The 24,263-nt window shown below is 43.8% G+C and overlaps 1 protein-coding gene across 2 annotated transcripts in view; it reads right to left on the reverse strand.

Annotated features, from left to right (window-relative positions):
- Positions 1-24,263, reverse strand: part of UBASH3B (ubiquitin associated and SH3 domain containing B) — a 76,910-nt gene that overhangs the window by 23,522 nt on the left and 29,125 nt on the right. Inside the window, exons 2-5 of one of the 2 annotated variants that reach the window (XM_087763463.1) lie at positions 4,143-4,200; positions 3,369-3,555; positions 2,647-2,845; positions 241-410 (exon numbers count right to left, since the gene is read on the reverse strand). In XM_087763463.1, the coding sequence (XP_087619589.1) occupies positions 241-410; positions 2,647-2,845; positions 3,369-3,555; positions 4,143-4,200 (614 nt within the window). The remainder of the gene's footprint in view (positions 1-240; positions 411-2,646; positions 2,846-3,368; positions 3,556-4,142; positions 4,201-24,263) is intronic. The other variant, XM_087763462.1, reaches the window with a different exon arrangement.

Genomic DNA, 24,263 nt, shown 5'->3' on the forward strand with positions numbered 1-24,263 from the left:
GATGACTGGTGGGATGTGGGAGATCTGTGTTCTGGGTGTCCTTGTGAGACCTGAGGCAAATTCCTTAATGTCTGTATAGTCTGCACTATGTATCCATGCAGCAGCAGACATGGGAATCCTCATTCAGCTCGCAGTTCATGAGCACTCTCGAGCTGCAAACGCAGCTAACACAGCCTGTGACTCTGCCACGTTCTCTTTTTTTTTTTAATTTTTGGACTGAAACAAGGTCTAAAAATTTACCTCATGATTAACGAAGCGTATGTCTCGGGAGAATATCGCGGCGACCCAGTCGCAGCCCAGCTTGACATCGATGTTCTGCGCTAACTTCTCCAGTGTGGGCAGGTGGCTGGTCTGGAAGTGATAGGCCAGCGTCACGTGGAGCTGCTTCTTGTGGGGCTCCACGTGAACATCTGCAACGAGAAGATGTCAGTTAACAACAAGTGACTGTCGAGATTAGCAGCTTTCCGAAGGTGTAAGAGTGTCTATTGCCTCTGAACAGGAGCTGGGAGCCAAACTTTTAAAGATAGCTCAAGTGGAACAAATTGTAGGGCAGTTTCTGAAAAGGCTTTGGGGAAGTCAAACGTGAGTTCCCTATACATGTTGCACCTTGGATCAAATTATTAGAGATTTGTGGTCTGCTTCAGTCCTGAGTCACACCAGGGTGATAGACAAGGCATCCTTGCCAAACTGCCAAAACTCATTTGCATTCAGAAAACAACAGGTTTCTGGATGGTGTGAGAGCAATTATTGTAATTTTGAACCCACTGGGTCTTCTCCCAAAAAGAACACTTTTCCAGGAAAGGGGTGTCCTTTCTTTCATTAGCAGATGAGGATCTCGCAAAAATAAGCAAGTTAAAAATCATCATTTTTACTCTCCCTCCTCTGTTCTCTCTCCTACAGCAGCAATTACAAATCCATGGAATTTACAAGTTCACGCGAGTGGATTAAATCTCCTCCCTGGACATTAGTTGCATTACCAGTTTGCCCACTGAGGGTGAGGTATTCCAAAATTGTGGAAACAGACATTGATAAGATAATGAGTCAAAATGATCCTGCAGAAGAAGAACCTTTATTAGGAAAAGATTCCAGCAAGCAGAAAGGTGAAAGTATGTGAAATATTGGGACTCTTCCAGTAGATGTGGAAATCGTAGGATACATTGTTTGCACGTAATTTATTCTTGCTTATTCAACCAAAAATTGCAATTAAATTTGACTGATTATTCAGTCAAAATTGCAGCTATTCAAGGACTTGGCTCCAAGTGCCAGCCAGGGGTAGCTTTGCAAGCTCATCCATCTTTTTTTTTTGATCTGCAAGAGAAAATATGCTCTGGATCTCTGAAAAAGCCCCAGAGACTTTAATGTGATAACCTGACCAAGCTGTGGACTGCAATGCAGCAATCGGCTTCCCCTAAGAAAGACCAATTTGTCTGAATTGCAGCAGTCACGGGGTAGAAGCTTGCTGGGAGCCATTGATGCTTCCTTCTTCTGGGTCAGTGTTTTTGGGGCAAGAACTGCCCCTTCTGACTGTGTTGGTTTGGAGGGTACGTCTACGCCGTGCAGGGGAACACTTGTACAATTCTCAGGTGGCTTCAGCAGTCCTTGGACCCGCCTAATGCCTCCGTGCTTGTTGCTGCTTTCCAAAATGTGCATTTGTGAAGATAACAGCCATTTCCTCTCTCTTCTAAAGGGAAGAAAAGTACTAGGTCACTGTCAGGTGAAAGCAGTGCATTTCAGAGGTGCAGTGAACCTACCATATGTCTGTACCTCTTCCTCTGAACCAGCGGCAGACTTCTAGCTGTTCTGCATGGTGTTATGGGGTGCCCGCCTAGCACAGAAACATCCCAGGGACTCAGAAATTGCCGTATCTTGATGCACTTAAACTCCAGGATAAGCCTGTGATAATGAAGGACTAAACCGGTTGTGTTGTGACTAGTCCAGGCTGAGCGCTACAGCGACGGAGGGTGGGAGGATTAATCAGGGAACTATTATAGCATTCTGATGCTGTTCTGACTTCCAAGTTTGGAGGTAATCGGAGGACACCTGGAGAGCCCGTTCAGTAGCAGAGACCGTCGGAGCATGGGATGGTCTGGTTATCTCCCCCCTCCCAGCTTCTGATGGGTTCCCCCCTCCAAAAGCAGTACAGGACCAGCCAACTGAGCCAGCTGTGTTAATACTGAGATAGGGCTATTTGAAAAGGTTCCCTCCCAGGTTGCGAGGGTACTTGAGGTCTTCTCACAGAGCCCTGTTTGCATGTCAGAAATGCAGCAAAAAACCAAACACAGCCTTTACATGGCTGAGGAAAGTTTTGTAACAGCGGCTTGAGGTAGCGAGTGGAGCAGGAAATGCTCAGCCTTGCAGACAAGAGCGTCTATCTGAAAGGTTAAGGAACCACCAAATGTCAACTTCCCTTTCAGGAGATAACACTTGAGACTAAGTGTGAGGTGATCTTTCAACTGAAAAAGCACTGAAACCCAAAGCACCTGCTGGGGTGCTCCTCTTGGGCTCTTAGCCTTCAGGCCGCTTTTAAAAATCAGGTATTGGCTTCACGAGCTTTGTTTCTTCGTACCATCAAAACTTTGGTTTCTGAAAATGCCCAAGCCTTGACTAAGCCGTGAGCTCTTTCTAACTGCCAGCATAGTCACTCACCTGCTTTAGAAGCAGCCTCTGCAGCAAAGTCTGCAGCAAACTTCTTGAGCACCTCAGCACTTTCTTCCTTGACAAAAAGCCCAATGAAGTTTGAGGACGTATAGAGCTCCAAAGGCAGAGGGGCAGGGAATTTGCATCTCCACCGCATCACGGTGGCCTGCAGAGCTTCAGTGAGAGCATCGACTTTGCTGTCCTCGCACTGCCAAAGGAAAAGGGACAAGCATTTCTCAGGTGGAGAATCTTTCCTTACGCCTGTGCTTAGCTCTCTAGTGCACTGGGTAGAGAAAGGAAAGGCTTGGGTGGGTGGGTGTGAATCGTCTACCTTTGCTGTTATGCAGTGAGAAAAAGCACAGGGTCATAGAAAAAGGTATGTTTAGAAATCATCTGCCTCTCCCTTGTCCTCAAAGCAGGATCAGCTATCCCCAAGTAACCTCACTAACCTCAGCCCCCAACGCGCTGTCTATTCTCATGTTAATGACCACTTGAGATTATGAGAATTTGGTCTTCTGCTGCTGCTCTTCCCTGAAAACAACCGGCTTAAAAACCAATTACCTCCTCAACCGCCCAGGCATCAGGCGGTTCTGGTAACAACCCCCCTGAACTCCCAAGCACAAACCCTCTGCAGCGACTGAATGAAGCGTGTAACGTCTCCAGTCTGGACCTGGCAAGGGCTGCTCATGAATGCATGCATAAAGGCAAGGGAAAGAGGAGCTCTGGTTTACCATAAAGAACTGGCAAAGGGTGATATGTGGGAAAATGTTGTGAGCTTTGTTCTTCCCACAGATCTGCTTCGACTGCTGCCAGAACTCAGACAGCTTCTGAGCCAGGGGGCCGGTGGGGCGCAGGTAGAGGACGTACTCCCGAGGCAGGGTGTCATCGAGGAATGGGTCACCCACATGGGAGAACAGCCTGAGAGGGAGAAAGAAATGTTAAATTGTCAAACAAAGACATTTTTTTTTTTTCAGCAACATTAGCTTCCCCTGCCCTCACTCCCTTTTGTTCTCCCTCTATGGAAGAAATCGGCTCTGGCAGTCAGGCAGAGAGGTGCACTGTCTCACTTGCAGCCCATTACCACTACTAAATAATACAGAAAATTGGTTTTTAGTTTCAGACTGAGGCTCTGAAGATCTAACCTGGGTCACGGCTTCTGCCTTTCTGACTTTCGGTGTACAAAATGCAGGGAGGAGAGCACTAGAAATTGCTCAACGTCTTTGAAAAGGCAGCTCTCAGTTTTCTGTTTAGATGCTAGGGTGGAGAGTAGTGAGTGGTTCCTTTTTCTCACCTTTTTTTGCTATTACTCGAGATCACGAACTCCCTCAGACAAACTCTCCCCTGTTTCTGGATTGCTTATTTACAGCACTTAAATAACATCTCACTAATTTTGCTAGTGCTTTTCAGATAATGCCCGTTTAAACATTTCACGTTCTAATGGCTAAAATCTTAAACATTAAATTAACTAATTTCTTTTACTCTTTTTAACATTTATTATTTCATACCAACCAGTCGCATGCTGCTTGAACACTTCTTCCACCTGTCGATGCCAGTGCTTTTTGTCTGAAGAGAGAACAAAATAAAAAGAGTATTTCAGTCATGCTGGATTATATGGGTATAGTCACATCTATTGCTTGAACCTTGGGACCTTGCTGGGGAATGGCTGTAACGGCGTGTTTAGAAACCTGCGCGATACACTTTCCAGACTGATTCCCTCAGCCCCGGGGCTTTCTTTTGGACGTGCCGCCTGTCAAATTGCCGTACTCTGTTTGAGGGGCAAAGTCATGCAGCCTGTTCAAAGTATGAGATACAGACCTCTGGGTTTTCCCTGCTTGCCTGATGTTTTTCTGGATAGTGAAGCACCGGCTATTGGCATTTAAAGACCTCTTTGCTCAGCATGAAAATCAAAAGGTTTGGGTTTGGAAGAGCAGACATTGCAATAGCAGAGGACAAGAAAAATTGAACTGCCACCAGGGGGCACAAACCAGAGATTTTTCAGGTTACAATAACCTGCCAAAATTTGCTAGCTCCCTTCAGTCCTTGGTACATTGAGATTGCTCTTTTGCTTATTTCCCTTCCGGATCCCTAGAAATCCCTTTTCACTCCAGCTAGGAAGACCCAAATCTTCTGTTCAGCCAGTTTTCCAGTCGCAGAACAAACCAGCACAGTGCTGGTAGACACGTAACTGTGTTTTCCAAATGCTCGACATCAGCATTGAAATGCAGCTGTGGATCAGCTCAGCTTTGTAAAACTAGAGACTGCCAAAACGAGGAATTCACCCAGAATCCAAATGGCATAAATATTTAGCAAAAATTATGAATGATGGAGGCAGAAAAAGATAGAAATGTTAGGGTTGTGGGGCAGAAGTCAGGCCCTCAGTTGGGTGTCAGGAGGCAGATTCCCCATGAATAGGCGATTTCAGAGCTTCCTACTTAAGGGAAGAAGGGCAGTATTGCTCTCAAACAAGTGCTACAGGTGTAGTAGGAAGGAGGCCAAAATGAACGGGATGCTGGTTTAATCTAATTAACCAGCACACGCTTGTGCAAAATGGTGCGGGTGGAGGAAGGTCTGAAGAACACGAAGCCTTCACAGAAGGCAAGAGTGGGGTCTCCAGGCAGCTGTGCCCTGAAGCCAGGGAAGGGGAAGGGATCCTACAGATGGGCAGCACCAGTAAAGGGTCTACATGCTACAGACCCACCACGCTGCACTGGCAGACAGAGGTGTCTTTCCCAGCGTTAGACAACACGGAATGCATTCAGGCACCAGCACAGCTCCCACTGAAGGTAAAGCCCCGCTGGCTGCCATTCAGCATGTGAAGCACGAGCAGGGGTACAGCCTGACAAAGGACACAGCCAGTTGTATTCTCCTGTTGTTAATTTGACCAAAGCAGCTGCCTCTCTTTTGCTCTGTGGGTTGTACGCTGTGTCTCAGAGCCGCCTGCTGTTAGCGACAGAAAATCAGACTGAGGACAGGAAAACTTCTAGTTTACACTGGTCGGCCCCAAGCCGTAACCTAATCTTACTAAATATGGTATGTTACAGCTTGATAATACTGCAAAGGACTTGCTGACATCTTTAAACTAGAGGGAATGTGTCTGACCAAAGGGACAAGATCACTGTACTATGCACCCTGTGTTATCTGCCGTGAGAAGATGCTGCTGGTTGGTTATAGGAAGCGGGTCCAAGTGAGGGAAAAGGATCATGACTCCAGGGTCCAACCCATGGCTCTAGGATTAGAGCAGCTGGGACCATCCAGTATTTCTTGTTTCTGCCCATAGTGCTGGGTAGGATGTTTACTGCGCTTCTGTTGCCCTTTCTGTCTGCAGTGATGACTTTCGAAAGCACTCCGATAACCATGCAGGAATATGCAATGTTACCCACCAACTCGTAGACATGTGTTGTTGACTCAGCTGTGTTTCAGCTCTGCCCTCGGCTTCCCCACCCCTTGAATATACATATTTTTGTTCATTTTGAGAGTAAGAGGAAGGCAGAAAGATAATGCTGCAAAAAAGGGCTGTGTTGCAAATGTGTGATTATGAAAATACTTCCTCCTGAAGCATTTTGCTGCCCTTATCTGCCAGTATTCATTTGAGATCAGCAAAGTGCTAGTCCAAGCACCTGCCTTCTGGAAGGACGTATCTTGCACGGTCAAGATCGTAGTTTGGTCTGTTCTGTCTTGCTGACCTTTTCCTAGTCTGGCTCAGATGCGCTATGCAAAACAGCCACTGCTTTGCTTTGAAAAGTAGTTCAGACAAGAGCAAAGAGCAAAAAGCTTTCCCCTTGCACGGCTGGGAACCTTCCGGGGAGGCTGCTCCTTGAGCAGAGCAATGTCCAGCTGCCTCAGCTGGCCGGCCACGGATCTTCCCTACCCTGGTTTCATCATCCATTTCTGTTACGTTGCCTTCGGTCAGTTCAACTCCCCTTTTGCCTAGGTTGTTTATGCTCTTTAACACACGACTAAAATTTGAATCTCCTAGCCATAGATCTTGCCACTGAAGTGCGTCTGTCTGCATTGCATCCAAGGCACTGAATTAAAAATGCCCTCCCAGTAAAGCTCTGGCTTTGAAATGAGCAGTTTCTCCTGTTGCAAAGTGAGGGCAGACGAGCCGGCTCTAACTCGTTATTTACTCTCTCCAGACCCCAGAGCAGATCTCAGAAGGAGTCATGCACAATCTAGCAGGACAGACGGTTCTGCCACCCACCCTTGTTGACTTGTTCACTTAACGAACTGATGTTTCCTTGGAACAAATCGCACAATAGAGCTCTGCTGGAATTGACTGCAGCTCCTTCTCCGCTGCCTTTGTGCTCCTGGGACCCCAAAGGGCGTTAGAAAACATTAGGCTGGGCCCCACATGCTTTTGTTCATGCGTGATTTCAAAAGGTGCCTATCTTGTCCATGGGGACAATGAACTCCCTTTCCAATTTAATTTTCAGTGCAAGGAGGAAATACTGCATAAAGCAAACAAAAGCCAAGGTATATTTTTATCATGGGACCTGAAACTGAGACACTATTTTTTTTTTCTTTTTTTTTTTTTTTTTTTTAAATTTAGCACTGGGAATGGTGATGATGAGTGATAGCCTCTGGTTAGTCACAAAACAGGGCATGCACTGCATCCCTCCCAAACACCCTCCTCTGTATCCACCAGCCAGAACCTGGAGAGGACCCATCCTCTGGGTGCTCCAGCTCCGAGGCCCTGTCAAATCAACTTTTAAAAAGTTGAGTACTTAAAACTAGTCACAGCTATGTTTGGCCACTTACAAAAGTGGCCTGATTTTCACAACTGCTGAGTGCAGTGGGAGCTGGAAGACATATTCTGCTCCTGAGAAAATCAGGTCACTTAATTAGGTGACTAGCTATGGCTTAGGTGCTCATATTTACTCATGCTGGGTAGCAAATGTTGTCTGTAGTATTGTAGCTAGCGGTAAGAAGTGGTTTTGTGACACAGATGCACCAGAAAAGAAGAAAGCCAGAAAATACCTTATTTTTCAGAATCTACCAAACCAGCATCACACAGTAACCATTTCTGGTCATGCAAAAATTGCAGCTGGATTCAGATAGGAGGTGAAACGCTTTGTGCAGCATTAGTAGTCCCTCGAGACACCCAGTTGCTCCATCTCTTAACTTCTGCTGCCTCTGAGATGAAGTACAGGGAAATCATTTAATAATGCACAGCAGCACGTAATAGCAATTTTGAACAGAGAGCAAGGGAGATGCTATGTCCAACTGCAGGTCTGGAGATGGAGGGTTTAGGGAAGGGGAAAGAAGAGCCTAATAGCAGTATCTTCCAAAAGCACTGCAGGTATTTTAGCCACCACAGAGAATCAGATTTTTTTGATTCTTCAACCTCAAAGGCCTCCCTGTGACACTGCGCAATGTCAAGTCACAAGGAAAGTCTTCCTCCGCTCAGTCACTGGTTAAACAGTATCACAATATTGCTAGGAAGCATCCCAGCTAAACAGTTGACCCCTTAGCCTGAAACATTACAGCAGAACCGGTGTTGCTGCCCTGGAATACATATTAATGTGTAAATGGTGCTCATTTTAACCCCAGCCCACTTAATGGGAGAGCACACAGCTCTGCGTGCTACAGAACTTAACTCATTACTGTTGAAGGATTTTTGGCTTCCTGCAATTTCAGGGTAGAAAAAAAAAGGCAACAAGGGAACGTCAATTCAGCTAGGAAATATATATCAATAAACACAAAGTATAATGGCAAAATCTCATTTACTTCAGAGGAAATGACTGTAATGGGGAATGATGCATTAACCATAAAGAGAACCTTCAGTCTCAGAAGCACCACACAGAAATCCTTCCTCTGTAAGTGCTCAGCTTTCTTATTCTAGTCCAGTTTAAAAAAGGAGGGTGCGTATGGCTGCCAATGGTGCCGTAGCGCGCCAGGTAACGAACGGCCATGTGGGAAAGCTAATGCAAACAGCACGAGAGCAAGGGATGGGGGTGAACTATTTTGAGACAGTTCTTTATCTGCACCTGCATTCTATTTTATCACTAAAAAGGTATGCAAACTTTGGGGTGTCGATGCCCACAGCAGAGATCAGCCGATGTGCAAAGCGCTGTGCTGGGGTGGGGAAGATGAGTGCGTTTCTGCACCGTGGCCATGCAGGGTCCCCAGCCTCCATCGCGGCCAGGCTGGGCTGCAGGGGCTGAGACATTCAAGCCCTTGGTGCTGGCCCTTCAGGCACGTACAGAGCAGGGACCGCTGCAGGCAACCTCCTCTCCTCCTCACATGTTCAGCTACACCAAGGCTGAGTCACGCAGCTGGTTTGAACCCTTGGGTCTGGACGGCCTGTTTGTTCTCCAGAAGCAATGTCTAATTCATATAAAGTTGGCCCCTCTGGCTGCTGCTTAGGACTGAATTTCCCTGTTTCCACTGGCTCTCCCTTTGCTATAACAAGCAGAGACTCAAACCTTGCCGTCAGCAGAGCTGACCTCTGTTTGTAAGAGGGAGCTCGCTCTGCTGCGTGCCGCTGCTCACAGAGGCAGTAGAAAATGCTAGCAGCAGCCTCTACCTCAGATCCACCTACGAGTTGTCTGCCTACGGAGGCACCGAGGGATTTGTGAATGAGCAACGGAAGGATGGAGGCAGCCTGTAAAAGAAAGGGAATGACTAAATCTTCCCTTTCATTATGTGCTTCAAGCCTAGACAAACTTCTTATCCATGAACAAAACCCCTCGGAGGGATGAATTCATCATTTCAAGTAGCCCTGAATCTTTGGCCCATAAAATATTTAGCTGTGTAAATAAAGGTTTTTGGGAAACTGCATTAAACATGATGGAAGTACTTGGCTCTCCTCATCATTAGGTTCAGTTCAAAGGACTGCCTGACATGATAAGATAGGAATTATGGGTGATAATTTATGCCAAATTGGTTTGAAAGAAGAATGCTGTCAAATAGAACATTTTTATTAGGATTATAAAATAGGCACCTTTATTTTTGCTTGTGTGTGTATAAAATATGTATTTATGTAAACATAAATTCAAATAGGTATGTGTATCTATTTAAAGCTTGACTTTTTTCAGTCTGTGTTGGTTTATGGTAAAAGAATAGAAAACAAAATGCTGGCTGGCTCCAGGGAATGCCAAAAAATAGGCCTTTTCTAGATGTGGCTGCAGTTGCTGTTTGGAGCACTCCTGTCAGTCCAGGTACAGGTCAGAAGCCTAATAGTTAACTCCCCCTTAGCTTCCATGTCAAGCCCAGTCATGGTGCGGGAGGTCCTGAATTCAAACCCTGCTGTATAGCAATATGTATAGGGAAGCAGCTTTAAATTCTTTGCAAACAGTAAAATTCCCAGCTTTTTGTGGGTGTGTTTGTTTACAAATTGACCATCAAGTGACCTTTACAGATTCCTTAATTTTTGCTGTTTTCATCAATTGTTTATACCATTAACAGTACAATAGTGGAAGCGTGTCTATTTTAGGCTTTCAATAAACAACTGCGCATTGAAGAACAGTTTTGCAAGCAAAATTTCTGTCCATCTAATGACTTGATTATTTGATGTAGGGAAAGATACCCAAATAACTGACCGCGTGTCTCATGAATTGCTTAGTTGTTCTACACACAAGAACGGCCACTGTGAGGTGTTCTTTCCAAATGGTTTTTGGTGTGGGTTATTCAGATGTGTTCCTCTGAATTCCCAATATGCAGAATTCAGTTGGTCACCAAAAATCATATGATACTGTTTCTGTTCTTATTTGGGTGACCGTACTTCTATAAATAGGGACAGGACAGGAAGATATCACTAGGGATCAAGTTCCTGTGTAGGGTAGGGGGTTGGGCAGGTTCCTTTTCTGCAGTTTATTAGGAAAAAAAATCAAAAAACCCTGTGTTTTTGCAAGACAGGAATGACTCTAACGTAAGTGCATGGAAGAGGAATTACGTTTTCTTCCCTTCACTGAGCTTTGGCTTGATCCTTCGAGCGTTACCTTAGCTTATCCTTCTGTTGCTTACCGCACATGATGGAGGACATAAAGTCCTCCTCACGTTCATTGAGTGACTCTAATTGCAGCCACATCCTCCACAAAATGCGAGTTCATTGCTCTACGCCCAGATCCCCTTAGGAACACACTGTTCGGTACAACACCCCCAATTTAGGTCAGCGAACGCTATAAGCAGATCACAGCTATGTGAAGACCCAGGTCTTGCCTGAAATATAGGAACTTTCAGAGGAGTACAGGGAACTGCCTGACTGCACAGTGGCTATGGAGGCTGCAAGATTTCAAACTGTGTTACATCCTGTAGGTCACATAAATATTTATAGAAGGTGCCTGACAGCATGATAGGGCTCGGTAGTTCTCTTCCTCCTCCTTCCCGAAGGGTGGCTGCTTACTCCCAGATACTGAATAGCAAGCTCTGGTAATAGGAAAGAGAGAGAAATGGGAAACGCCATCAGAAATTAGTCTGGGCAACATGCTGCTATGTATTTCTAGTTTCCATAATTTAAAAAGTTCATTTTTTCAGAGGACAGTCCAGCTGGCAAACTGCAGTCTGGCCACATGATGATGATGATGATAATTATGATTTCTAAGTGCAAAGAGGGAAGGCCTGGGCATGTGTCTCTGTTTTACGTGTTTATTTTTTAAAGTTATGTAAGATTTTGAAAGCGGATTTCTCCCCCCTTCTTCAGCACATGTGCACTAAGTCATTCCCCTAATCCTCTGCTTAGCTGGCTTGTTAAAGCAGAAGAAGAGGGAAGTACAGACTCATAAAAAGTGTCTGGGATAAAGGCAGGAATGTAGCAGCCATTTAACGTTTTTAAAGAGATACACAGTTTAAAAAGGAAACAGGATATTATTTTCTTTAGAACAATAACAGTACAGCTTTTTATGAGGCATGGGCTTAGAAGTCAAAGTCCTGAGCCCGCAGTTGCCAGCCTCTCCACCAGGTCCCCGCATGACGGCAGAGGAACGAGGCACAGGTAGTTTGGCTGATTTGAATTTGTCACACACCATGAAAATTCCTCTGTCCTTTTATTCTCCCCTTTAGCTTCAGGTGGAAAAACTTGTCATTAGTTTTGCTTACAATCATGATATTGTTTTTCTTTTTAGTTTTTAGTTTGGATTACATTTGTTGTCTGGCTTCCTAATTCACTTCCTTAAGCTTTTCTCTCTATATGCGAAATGTACTGCTGCTCAAAGAGCAGCAGTCTCTGAAAATAACAAGAGTCCTGAAGCTGGAGATTTAAGAAAATGATGTCTCACAATTCCCTAATAAAACCGCAAGAGTTGGCAGCACCTCAGCTGGCTGATTCAGAAAGGTTCAAAATTTTGATGCAGAGCAATCACTGGAAAAGGGTGAGAGGGTTAAGGAAGACTGGTAATAACTGCTGCTGTTAAAGGGTTTGCAGAATTCTGAATATTAGCAAAATAGTCAAATATAGGTAATACAAATAAGTTCAAACAGAAGGTGGTTATAACTGGAGCACGTTCAGCAGAGGCTCATCCCCTTCAAATGCCTAATTTTAATACTAGCCAGAATGCTGCAGAATGACCAAAATTTCGTTATTCAAATAGCACAGTGCGGGAGAGCAGGAGCTTTCATCCCAATACTATTAATATATTTTTAGCTAACCAGGAAGACAATGTCTTTGCAAGGAGCCAAGTTAGAGGTTTAAGTATGCTCAAATGTACCATCTGGAGTTTCAGTGATAGCCAGAAAAGGAAGCAGTTGGCATGCTGATTGGAAATAAGTAAGTTCCCTCGCAGCATTCAAGACAAACATGATGCTTTCTTCTTTCTAATTGCTCTTCTTCCTATACAGAAATGAGCTGGGATGGAACAGAGATTTGCCATATCTCTGTTTTCTGTATCAAGGTCCTCTTATCGCTAGGATCTCCTTTCCCCATCATGGGTGGGTTTTAGGCAGAGCGTGGATCTGCCACATGGCTTGGCCAGAGCGGGAAGCTGGGCCAGGTGGCTGCTCGTGGCACGTGGTGCCCGGTGAGCGCTGCTCGACACGTGAATCGCAATTGTCTCGCTGCCACTTCATGAGTACCTTCCTCTCCATCTGTCACCTCACCTCTTACTCTGAGCGGCACAGCTCGCCTTCGGCAACTACCGTTTCAGCAGGTGTCCGCAGTGCCCAGCACGGCTCCAGCTGGAAGCACCAGGACCTGTTGCCAAAAAACCTACCAATAGCCACAGTGATGGAGCACACCCTAATTCGGAGAGGGCGAGCTACCTAATGTCACACAGGTCATAGAAGAGGGTATGGTTTTGCTATGGATGCTCTGATGTGCCGTGCTCTGCCCAGCTTGGGGCTCCCTGGAGGGACACGCGCTTGCTTTTCTGCCCCCAGTTCCTCAAGGCTGCCCCACTTTACTCCTTTGTATGTAGAATTTTTTAGTATCATGTAGATCTTTAGGAAGAAGAAAAAAAAAAAAGCCACAACTAGCACTTTAAAGTGCCGGTGTTAACATTTTCCAGCTTCTTGGGGTTTCAAAACAGGAAGCTTGGGGGTGGTGCAGTTGCACAATTTGCCAGAAAGCTGCTGTTCTGTGAAGTTGGTGACACTGGGCTGTACCAGGAACTTGAGCCCTGCAAGCCACCAAGGCCTTCATTTTCTGGGACAAATTCTCAGTGTGATGCGAGGAGGTTTTGATGTGCTGCTCCTATTAGTAGGAACCTTATGGTTTTAGCTCCTTTTGACTGCCAGCGGAGAGTTGATGTCTTCTCCAGAGACAGAGTGAACCCCAGAGCTAAGGGGAAGTTTTCCCAGCCTGACAGAGAGGAAGCGGGTAGAGATAACATAGACCAACGTCAACATGGTATAGCTAAAGACTGAAAACAAAGCATTGAGCTACTCAGTTTGGATCTTGTGATGAAACTTGTGATGCAAACTTCCTTCTAGGTTAGAGTCCAGGTCTTTGTATCATGCACATCCTCAGAGGGAGAGTTTGAATGTTTGTCTGAACTTGCTCTGACTTGTCAGCAATGAGATTTGGACTATACTGTCCACTCACGTGCAAACAACAAGCATCCCCAAAGTTCTGTTCAAAGACGGTGAAGCATCAAGTTGGGGCCTGCATAGCCAGATCCATTCACTGTTTCAGTCCCTTTCCATCTAGTAGTGGGAAGGGAATACATCCCAACTGAATCCCACTGTGGGCTCCACAGTAAGGCTTCATGGGCCTATCTGGAATTTGATATTAAAGTTGGTCAGTGCATGAGATGGAATAACTTTCTACCAAGAGAAAAGGCAATGGTTAATATCAAAGCAATGGTATTTTGTGGTTAGTTTGAATATCTGTTTGCCAGAGATGGAAGAGTTAAGACACCCATGTCCTGACAGCTGGACTCAGCAAGCTTAATTTGGTATTTTTTGCACTAGTCAGTTTTTGCATTATTTCCTGCATTTGGAAGAGCCTAGCTGTGTTCATTCTGACACCTTATTTTCTCTCAAGTAGTCATTTTCTCTTTTTTAGGGCAATGTCTGTTTATCATGAGGAATCTTACGTGTTGTATATACTAATGAACTCACAACTTTGCTGAAAAGGCAAACCCCAGGGACAGAAAATGGGAAGTAGATGCCTACTGAGAAGCTAACCACGATCTCACACCTAAAATAGACTCACAAAAAGCAACAAGAAGGAAGTCTAAGAAATTAAGGAAGGTGGAAGGAAGAAGGGTGGGGTGCTGAGATAGTTGGGTTAAAGGCAAAAAGAGATACTCAAAATAGCCTGCTGCTCTAGACAGCTCTGTTCAGGAAATTTTTTAAGCCTTGCTTTTTCAATAATACAAATATTTCAAAATATTTCAAATATTATTCCTTGCTTACTATTTCTTGCCATCTAGATAGGACCAAGTTATGTCAATATTCATATGGGAGACCTGGGCAAGAACCCCACAGTGCTGTAGGAAACGGGGGAAAGGAGGGTTAATGCAGCAGATGATGAGGCACACTTGCCACTGACTCAAAGGTAAAACAACCCCCCGAACAGTGTTGGGGTTGGGAGTGCCGTGGTACTAGAAGCTCCGTCTTGGGGTGAGAAATCGCACAGAGGTCTCAGCCTCTTGCTTCAGAGATTTTGAAGTGTGTGGTTAATACCAGTAACCTAAAGCTAATGTCAAAGTTTCCATTAGGGGAAAAAAAAAAAGTTAGTTAGCAAGCTCTGGTCTGCATTTCAGGTTGGGTAACTGTATTTGGTCTCCTTCAGATCGCTCTGTAGTCCTCAGCTGATACAAGTCTTTGCTAGTTGTGGTGAACTCCCTAAAGTAATACTCCAGACCAGGACATCAGGAAAACTTCAGTCCAATGAAGCTGTAACAAAAACTTTGGTGGAGATTTTTAAGTTAGCTCAGCTTTGGCTTGCCTCTTCTACTTCTTGCTGCAAGAGGAAGAAATTTAGGCAAATGTGGATGCTTTTGCGAGTCCTGTAGGCTAAAGTAGAGCGAGATATCCAAATTGGAATGAAGTATTACTGTGTTAATATCTGTTCTTTACCAGCCTCAACTGGCAGAAGCTGTAAAAATGCACAGTACAATTATTTTGCTGTTATAACATTAATAACAATAAGAAGTCATAAAGTCTTGGACAGACTTTAAACTCTAATACTAGATTATACATTAAAAATGTCCTTGTAGTGTCCGGTTAAATTACCTGGAATTTGTACATGAGGTCTAGCCAAGAGTCTCTGAAAGGTTTAAATACTAACTATGGAAGGGTTAAAAAAAGCCACATTAAAAATATATATGTTTGAAGTCTAAAAGGGAACAGGAAATGAAGAATTGTGATAAACTGAGAAACAATGAGATAAAGGATCTGAGAATGTAATGAGAAAACTTTACCACAGACCGGGAATATTTCCCTGCATACTTTTCTGATTTTCTTATGGCCTATCAGTTCTAACTGTACAGTCTTTATTCCTGTATCCGATCACATTGTTGCAGAATAAGTAAGTGAATTACAAAAAAGAAAATAGGAAGACCTTAATGAGACCTGGATTTAGTAATTATCCCTACACCAAAGAGTGCTTATGCCTATATTTAACTTCAAGCACGTACTTACAGACTTCAGCAAGGCATGTGCACACACCAACTGCTCTTCTGCAAAGCATGTGCTGAAAGGTTATTGCAAATCAAGGCTTTGGGTCTATTCTTTCTTCCAGCAGAATTCCTAAGGATTTTAAAATAAGTGTTTGCCATGACAAAAGTAACTTTTTTCAGTTCACTGAAAACCTGGGGATTTGATGCTAGCAAGTAACAAATGGATGTGTGTTTGCTGGAGCAGGACTGTACTTAACACCCCCACCCCCTCCCCAAAAAATCCCAAAGCAGCATACCTGACCAAACGTCTGTCGCAACCTTCAGCACATCACCTGCACAGTCCCGCTCCGTCCCCTCACCACGGGATTCTCCTTGACCCAGTTCATAGCCTTCAATTAAGGGCTCCCAAATCTAGCAGGTATTGTGATGCACTGGTTACTCCAGCGTGCGGTTCTCATGTTTGTGGAGGAATAACTTCACCTTTCTGTGCCCCAAGATGACTGTTTAACATCGTAAAACACTCTCTGCAGCTGCAGCACTCTCCAGTGCCTGGCACAACGGGGCTCAGAGACCTCGGTAGGGCACAACCACAGTATAGATCATAAAACATCAGCTCAGTGGGTCTCTGCCCCAGTCATTTCAGTCTCTTCTAAGCAATCTGAGTAAACGCAAGCAGCGTTAGATCTAAAAAGTGCTCAGCACACAGTTTCATCCGACTGCAGGGGATGGGAATTCCCAGGGGCTAAGCACTGCTGAAACCCTGTAAACTTTACAGCGCCAACCATAAAGGTGCTCGACTCCTATTCTGTGTTTTGCACATCAAGAATCAATGTGAAGCGGGTCCCACAGTCTAGTTATGTCTCCTTCCTTCTCCTCCTCTCAGTATTATCATTTTAATTTCTGACACCTAAGAAATCAGGTACTGGGAGCAATGGACTGGGAATAGGTAAGGAGATAGCCCACGCTCCTTTTGCCTGAGAAAAGCTTGTCGTGCATGTGTATGAGGATCAGAGACGTAACCTGTCCTCTGCCTCCTCTATTCATATGCTTGGCCAGTATGACTACTGATGTTTTGTGACTGCTTGGGTACCTAAATGATGGGAGATTTGGGGCTTCCCTTTAGTTAAGAGTTTTGACCATAAGGATTCTTGGATGAGATGTGTTGTCTGACTATAAAGTGTTTTTTCTCATGATTTTTCCTTTGCCAGTCACCAGCCACCTAGCACCTCGCCTTAGCACTTTACCAGAAGCATCTCCCATGTGGAGGCACACTTCATCCTACTGCCAGGGTTGTGTAGGAGGCCAAGTCTTGGATGCTTGCCTTGAAGACCTTGTTATCCAGATTGATCTTTTCAGGCAGGTATTGTTAGACAGACAGACACACATACACACTAGCATCACCTCATTTCCATAGCGTAGCTCTCCCCCGCACTGGAGTATAAGTACTGATGTGGGGGTGTATTTCTAAAATTATTCACGATGCAAATCTTTTACAACTGATCCCCATCTTATCTGTTTTGCATGTGTGTCTGATATCTTGAAAGCACACTAAGTAGTCCAATTTTTTTCTTAAATGCAGAAGGAATGGTAATAATATTGCAGCCTTTCTTTGCATCATGCTGACGAGGCAGCCTGTCCTGTGCTGTATGTCACTGATCCACTTCAGCTCTTGCTAGCCAGACAGCTGTCACTAACAGCAGCGTTAGCAAGTGCGGCACGTCAGCAGCGGTACCCTGGAAGAGCACCTTGCAGCATTGGTACTGCAAAATAATAGCTGTGCTTACAGCAAGATCCCCTCTCTCTGCCCTGTCCCAGTGGGCTCTTGGGGGATGAAATAAGAAAAAGCTATAAATGAAATGAACGACAGGCACTTAGTGTGGATAAGGATCGGTTATAAAGTCCCCTTCTTCTTTAAAGAGTATTTTGTTATGCAGGCTCCTGTGATTATGGTAGAGGACATGAGCTTCCTTCTTGGTAAATATTTAAGAGCTGCCTTGTGAAAAGTAGGGAAGAAAGGAGAATACTAGATATCAGTTCAGAATAATTATTTGCAGTAAATTTCAGAGGCTAATAGCAGGCATGTATGGTAAATCATGCATGTAAGTGTGCTGTAAGAGGTGCCCTTCTGGAGTCCAGAATCCCATTATTCCAAGAGACAAACTCATTCCAGTGGGTTTCACAGGAACAGAAAGCTGCAGCCCTGCTTTTACCCCTGCCCAGGATTGCTGTCTGAACGCAAACACACTCAGGGTGTCACTGCCCATTTCAGCCGCTGCCCTACAGTCTGCTGCAGGCTTGCCATCACCAAGCCAGGAGACAGGCTTAGAGATCCTCAGATTAAGGCATAAAGAGAAAATACAAAATTTTAAGCTGAAGGAGTTGAAAAAATGGAACCCACTTCTTAAAAATATTGAAAAGGAAGACATTGTGATTTCTTCTTGCATTTTTTCTAGGTTTTAAAATTTGAGGGTATCCTGGGAATGTGTTTCAAGCTTTTCTCTGTAGTGAGACCTTTCTTTACTGTGGTTCTCAAAGGAGCTGAGGCTTACAGGACCGTGCTCTGTCCATGTGTGTGTGTCTACAAGTCTCTCCAACTTTCTACAGTAACTTCTGATGCTACTAGTGTAGTTAAACCCACTGTGAAGAGATGTAGAGCTATCAAGGATACTTCATGTCTTGCAGCTTCTGTAAAAATAGGTTCTTGGATAGCCATAAGTAACCTTAGGAGTGCACCAGCTGGAAAAGATTGTGAGGTGAGCTTACTTGTTATTGGAAATCAGAGGATCCTCACAGAAACAAGCCCTAAGAAATGCTGCAGTCATAAGAAAAGCATCAACCATCAGAAAGACATGTGCACAAAATGAGGCTTTGTGAGTTCTGGCATTCCCAGAGCTGGTTGTTCAAAGACAGTGAAGGTTCAAAGGCAGCTACGGCATGCTCTACACATTTTTCTGCTGTAGATTCATCAGGGTAGCCGGGCTTTTGTGCAGGCAGTGAAAGCCCAAGCAAGATCAGGACTGTACAAGAGTTCAGATCTGAAAGTGCATAAACTATATCAACACAAGCACTTTTATACTGCCACAGTTGCAGATATATTGGGGAAGTTTTGCAGAAATTACTATCCTGGGAAAGCAGAAAAAGCAGAATGTCTTTCAACAAGACATACGTGTCTGGGGGATCCCACAGGCTTAGAGAAAGTCAACGAATATTGCAGGATAACGGCCTCCCAGCTGCAGATCTGCAGGCTCCTGCGCTCCCAATGCTGGTGGCTGCGATTTCACGTGCGTATGGGCACGTGAGAGAACGTAACTTTTCCTCAGTCCTTCCCTGTTCTCTGAACAGACCTGCTTCTGCTAGACTCTTACTGCTCCTACGTCTCCCCTCAATTTCACAAAACATGCTTGGGAAGCACAGATAAAGAGGTTCCATGAAACAGGAATTATTGTGTGCATGCAGGGATCTTCTCTCTCTCCCCATGTCCCTTTCACCTGTGGCAATACGTGATTTCAGGCTACAGCTGAAAACAGACCTTTCTCGGTGCATTCTTCTTTGCCCCTTCTGCAGTTTAACATTTAATGCTTTATCTCCACAGAGCATGTTGGCAGACATGTTTCTATATAGGGTGCAAATAAATTGCACGGAGTGAGGCTGAAGTGAATATCATGGCAAATTCTGTTGGTAGGAGATAGACCTCAGTACTGTTTTCTGCTGCTCAAGACTCACTCTCTCCTGCATTAAGGTTCTGGGATGTTTGTGGATGCTAAGCCCAGTTCTGCATGGTTTCCTGTGTGGACAGACTGAACTACATAGCAATTACTCCATCCTGCAAGACAGATAAACATGCAGTGTGCTAAACTGCATCAAGACCACGAGGTTTTCAGAAAAGCTCAGCATTAGCCTAATTTTGCTCCCAGTGGTATTGAATGAGGCAGAATTAGGCTAGAGCTGAGCTTCTGAAAGCTGTACCCTATCTTCCTCTTGTTGTAGTCGTCTAAAAATAAGGAGTCCAATTAAGTCAACAGCAGTACAAAGTATGAGGGAATGTATAATTAATTAAAAAAATCAAACGTTGTCTTACAGCACTGCTCAGCATTTAGCAATCCTGCCACCAGCTCTTACTCTTTTCATTCTTCCTTTTTAATCAGTGATTATTGTTGTTTCTCCTTACATTACGATCACATATTCTGGTAGTATTTCAATGTGACTGCATTCCCTGGGAGCAGTAAACCTAGTCGCAAGAGGAAAATGAGAAACTCCATTAAAAGAGGAAGGGAAAAATCTGTTACCAGCTCCAGCCCTGGTCCTGATGCCTAACTGGAGCCCTGATATCAGTGAAGGATAGAAATTTGTTCACTGTGATAGTCAAAGCCTTCATTTGCAAGGGGAGTAAGGGGAGGTGTACTAGCTCAGAGCTATTGCTTTCCCTGTTGCTATTGTTTTGTTTCTAGCACCCCCCCCCCCACCCCCCCCACCCCCAATGTGTTTTTTTTGTCTACCAAGAGAGTGTAAGGCGGCCAGCTGGGAGCACAGGGCTTTGTCACCTCCCAAACAAGTGTTTCACACTTTTACTCTTGCAGTGCAGTGTGAAGGGAGCTGGAGAGGATGTGCTCTTCTCAGTCATCCTGGCAGGAATCCCCAGAAACTGTGCTGGATTCACAGCAAATCTGGAGTGACTCCATCTGGGTCGCTGGGAGCAGAATCTGGCTTATATTTTGAGTGCCAGCTGTTAGTGGGAAACAGTAAGACAACATGGAAGGAGAACCCATATCATCCCATTCTGGTGGTCCTTCATCATTTTATGCCTAGATTTCTCCACCTTTCCTTTGTCTAGTTGAATTTCAGGTTGAATCTGTTTCTTTGTGGCAGTAAATGCGGATGGTTAAAAAACCTTGTGATATGGCAGTAGTGTAAGGACAGATTTTTGCCTCAAGGAAAGGCTGAGGGGGATTTGCTCCATTAAACCAGCAGCGGTGGCACCAATTGCTCACTTTGTGGGTAGTTTCAGTCAAGTGAATGAATCTTGTGGTGGTGGCATCCTTCCTTTTAAATATAGTTGCTATATATATATAGTTATTCATACTGTAGATACCTGCATCTAGACTTGTATTTACAGTCAATGGAGGCATCTGTAGGGCATGTTTACTTTTGGCAAGGGTGGGCATTTAAAACGGGTCAGATGACTCATGCTCTGTAAGTGCCTGTTTCTCCCCATTGCCTGGAAATAGAGTGAGACGACTAGTCCAGACATGGGCATCACCTACTGACATGTAAGGTTATGCGAAAGCACTCCTGCCCTCTATTTTTCTGTGCCTATTCTCCGTCTTCTGTTGGTACGCTCTATCCCTTTCTCCTACATATGTAGATCATAAGTTCCCCTTGGCACTGTAAGCTCCTGTAATGCATGACATCAGTGTGATGGTATCTCAGGATCTTTCAGCAGTACCATCACAAAAATAACGGTACAATACTTTCCAATTAGTACATACAGACAGAAGAAAAAATCAGTTGTGAGAGACAAACTATTCATAGTGTGGTCTCTATGCTATCAAAAGAGCTGAGGGGGAAGTTCTTTTACCTTAAGCCATGCAAGCAGCTTTTACGTATGACTCACCGTTTCTTTATCCTCAACTAAATACCCCTTGTAAGAAGCCTGATAGAAATTATTAGTAAAAGATCACCCATCTCTAGGTTTCAGTCAGGTTTAGTAGAAAGCTATATCCCTGCTGTAGACTGGTGTACAACAGCTCAAGAAGGACTAAAAGGGATCATACTCTTGCAGAGCTCTCCGAGATTTCAAAGTGATGGCTTTAGGACTCGTATTTGTACAAACGTCTGCCCTGGGCTATATCATAGCGACGTGTCTGTTAAACAGAAGGGACTCTCTTAGGTTTGAAATATAATTTCTGATAGTTCCTGCATTGTTGATTTGCAATGTCCTTTTGGATATCCAGTCATGTATGAAGGAAGAGTTCAGTATTGCAAACCCAGCTGCCCTGCATGCAAGACTCATTCATCTAGTTTGTATAGTGCATTTCTGAAGGATCACCCCCCCAGGTAAGACTTTCAAATAGATTCAGGATTCCAGGATACAGTCCTGCTGCTGCCAGATTTAAAAATAAAGATCTCTACCAGTTTTTTTTTTTATGTAGGGAAGAGTTGTTTTTACTCCTCTGCTGCCTTTGCTGACTGGGCATTCGTTTCCAGCTATAGGCTGCTGCTCTGAACTATGCATTTGAAGTTATTGTAGAAATGCATTATTACCCTGAAGTTGCATCTCTCTCTTTTTGATGCATAATTTAGATTTTAGCCTCTTATAAATTACATGCCTAAGGAACTGCTGATGCTTCTGGGAAAAACCAATAATAAAACTGTACAAAGTATTCTTTGTGGAGACCGTACTGGATATAAACACATTTATACTTCTCTGAGTTTTCCCTGTTTCTGTCTCTGGGGTGTTTACATGAATACAGAACTTCTGTTGTTTGGTAATTCACCCATACCGATGAGATCTCGTGAATTCTTGCTGCACATCATCCGCGTCATGAAATCACAGTTCTTTGTGGTACCCTGATGGATGGATGGATGGACGGACGGACAGACTATGGGTGGAAGAGAAATTAGAAGCAGCTTTTTTTCTAATAGAGGAGCTTCTTCATTGCAGAAAAGGAAGGCCAAGCAAAACTCAGGGAGAAACATAGCTATTAAAGTCATGAGGAGGCTGAGTAGCTTGATCAAGTGCTGGATTTGGTTCTCTTTTGCTGGTTGATGCTGACAAATCTATTTATTTCTGGGCGCATTTTATACTGTGCCCAAAATAGAGGTAGTGAGGTCTCTGGCTGCTGCTGCTTTTCTTTAGGTTACTATAGATTTCTTCCAAAACCTGCTGAAGCCCACAGAAGAAAATCCCAGTGGCTTACAAAAACCTGTGGGACATCTATATAAATTGGTCTGCCTCTTTCAGGATGGGCAAAAGAATGGGTTTTACATGTGTGCTCCAGTTCAACATGGTTACATAGAGGGAGGGATCTGCTTCTCTGCATTTGGTTTCAGCATCTCTAAGATGAGGAGGGTTTTATAAGCTGCGGGCTGCACAAGACACTGTGAATTTTGATTATTTGGGCAAAAAATTTCAAATGTCAAACACTGAGGTCAGGCATCTCAATACAAACCTAAACAAAATTGCCTTGATTTTCAAATGTGTTGTTAAAATCTGTAGCTCTGAGGATCAGCAAGCACTCAGTATTTTTGTCAAACCGGGTTGCTTTTGTTTTGCTTTATATGGATGTTCACTGCTTAACTTAACAAACCCAAGCCTGAATGTCTTTGGCTTTAATATTTCTAATTAAAGGTGTAGGCATTTTGGATAAGATCCCACAGTATATGAAATGCCACTTCTCCCTACTGAACTTGGCTTAAAATTAGTAATACCAAGTCCAAAGTTAATTAAAATCACAGAAAATAAACCTTCTGTTGAAAAACAACTAGAAGGACTGAAGATTTAAGATGGCTCTGCATTGTACGTGATAGCTAATTGTAATCGAGCTCATCTGTGCTGCTCCTGAGGGTAAAAAGAAAAAAATTGCCTGAAAGTATCTATTGAAGTAAAACTGAGATACAGTGGGCTATGAAAAAAAACGTCTAAAATGGGATGTTTTTCTAAGTATTGGAGGCAACATCAGCAGGTTTTTAAGTATGTAATTTATAGGGGAAGTGACTCAAATGAAATTATGCACTTTAAAAAATCAGCAAAGTGTTGAGGGCATAATAACCTTTGAAGAATTTTAAAAGCCCTTTCATATTCATATTATTAGAGTTCCTCAATCCTGTAATTTTACTTCCTTTTTTTTTTTTTAATGGCACAGCTCCTAATATCAAGTGATTATTCAGAATCAATGAGTTTCATTAGAAAAAGCAAAGTCAATCCATATCCTTCCTGGCTGGGAGAAAAGCTTAAGAAAACAACTTAAGTGTATCCTAAAACCTTTGAGACCACAAAAAAAAAAAAAAAATTCACGTTTTAATGTTCTGGTTATTAAATCTCACTATCTTTAAGCCAATCTCATGAGCTTCCGTCCTTAGTCATAAGCCTTAAGTTTTGCAGTCCTCTATTGGAGTAGGTGCAAGATGGAGAGAAAAAGGGGTCAGAAACTCCAGTTCTTCCATCCCTCAAATTCTGTAGCAGTTCCCCACAGGAATTAAAAATATATGGCAGTTTATGGTGAGGATGTGGCTAATTTTCTGTATGCCTCCATCCCATTAATAGGAAGACCTGCCAGAGCATTTTTTGGGGCAATCCACTACCATTTAAAAGTGTACTCACTGTATTAAAGTCCCCATCATTTTCCTCCTCTCTTCTCTCAAATCAAGGTGGCTTGAATTAATTCAGACATTACTCATACAGAAAAGGCAAAAAAGTCTGTACTTGCTGAAAAACCTTCTCTGTGAGCATTCTAATCCACTGTGAATTTTTTTGTTTTTATTGCAGTATTTTACACTTGATCTTTGTGATACTTGAGAAGCGTTATATTAGATCAGATAAGAAGCCCACACAGACCATTATTTTTTTCCTGTTCCATGGCTAGCAGTGAGTACTTAAAGCCAGTATAAAAGCAGGCACACAGAAGTTGT

Source organism: Nipponia nippon, unplaced genomic scaffold, assembly GCF_047370975.1.
Source record: "Nipponia nippon isolate SJK-2023a ecotype South Korea unplaced genomic scaffold, ASM4737097v1 scaffold_28, whole genome shotgun sequence".
NCBI lineage: Eukaryota > Metazoa > Chordata > Aves > Pelecaniformes > Threskiornithidae > Nipponia > Nipponia nippon.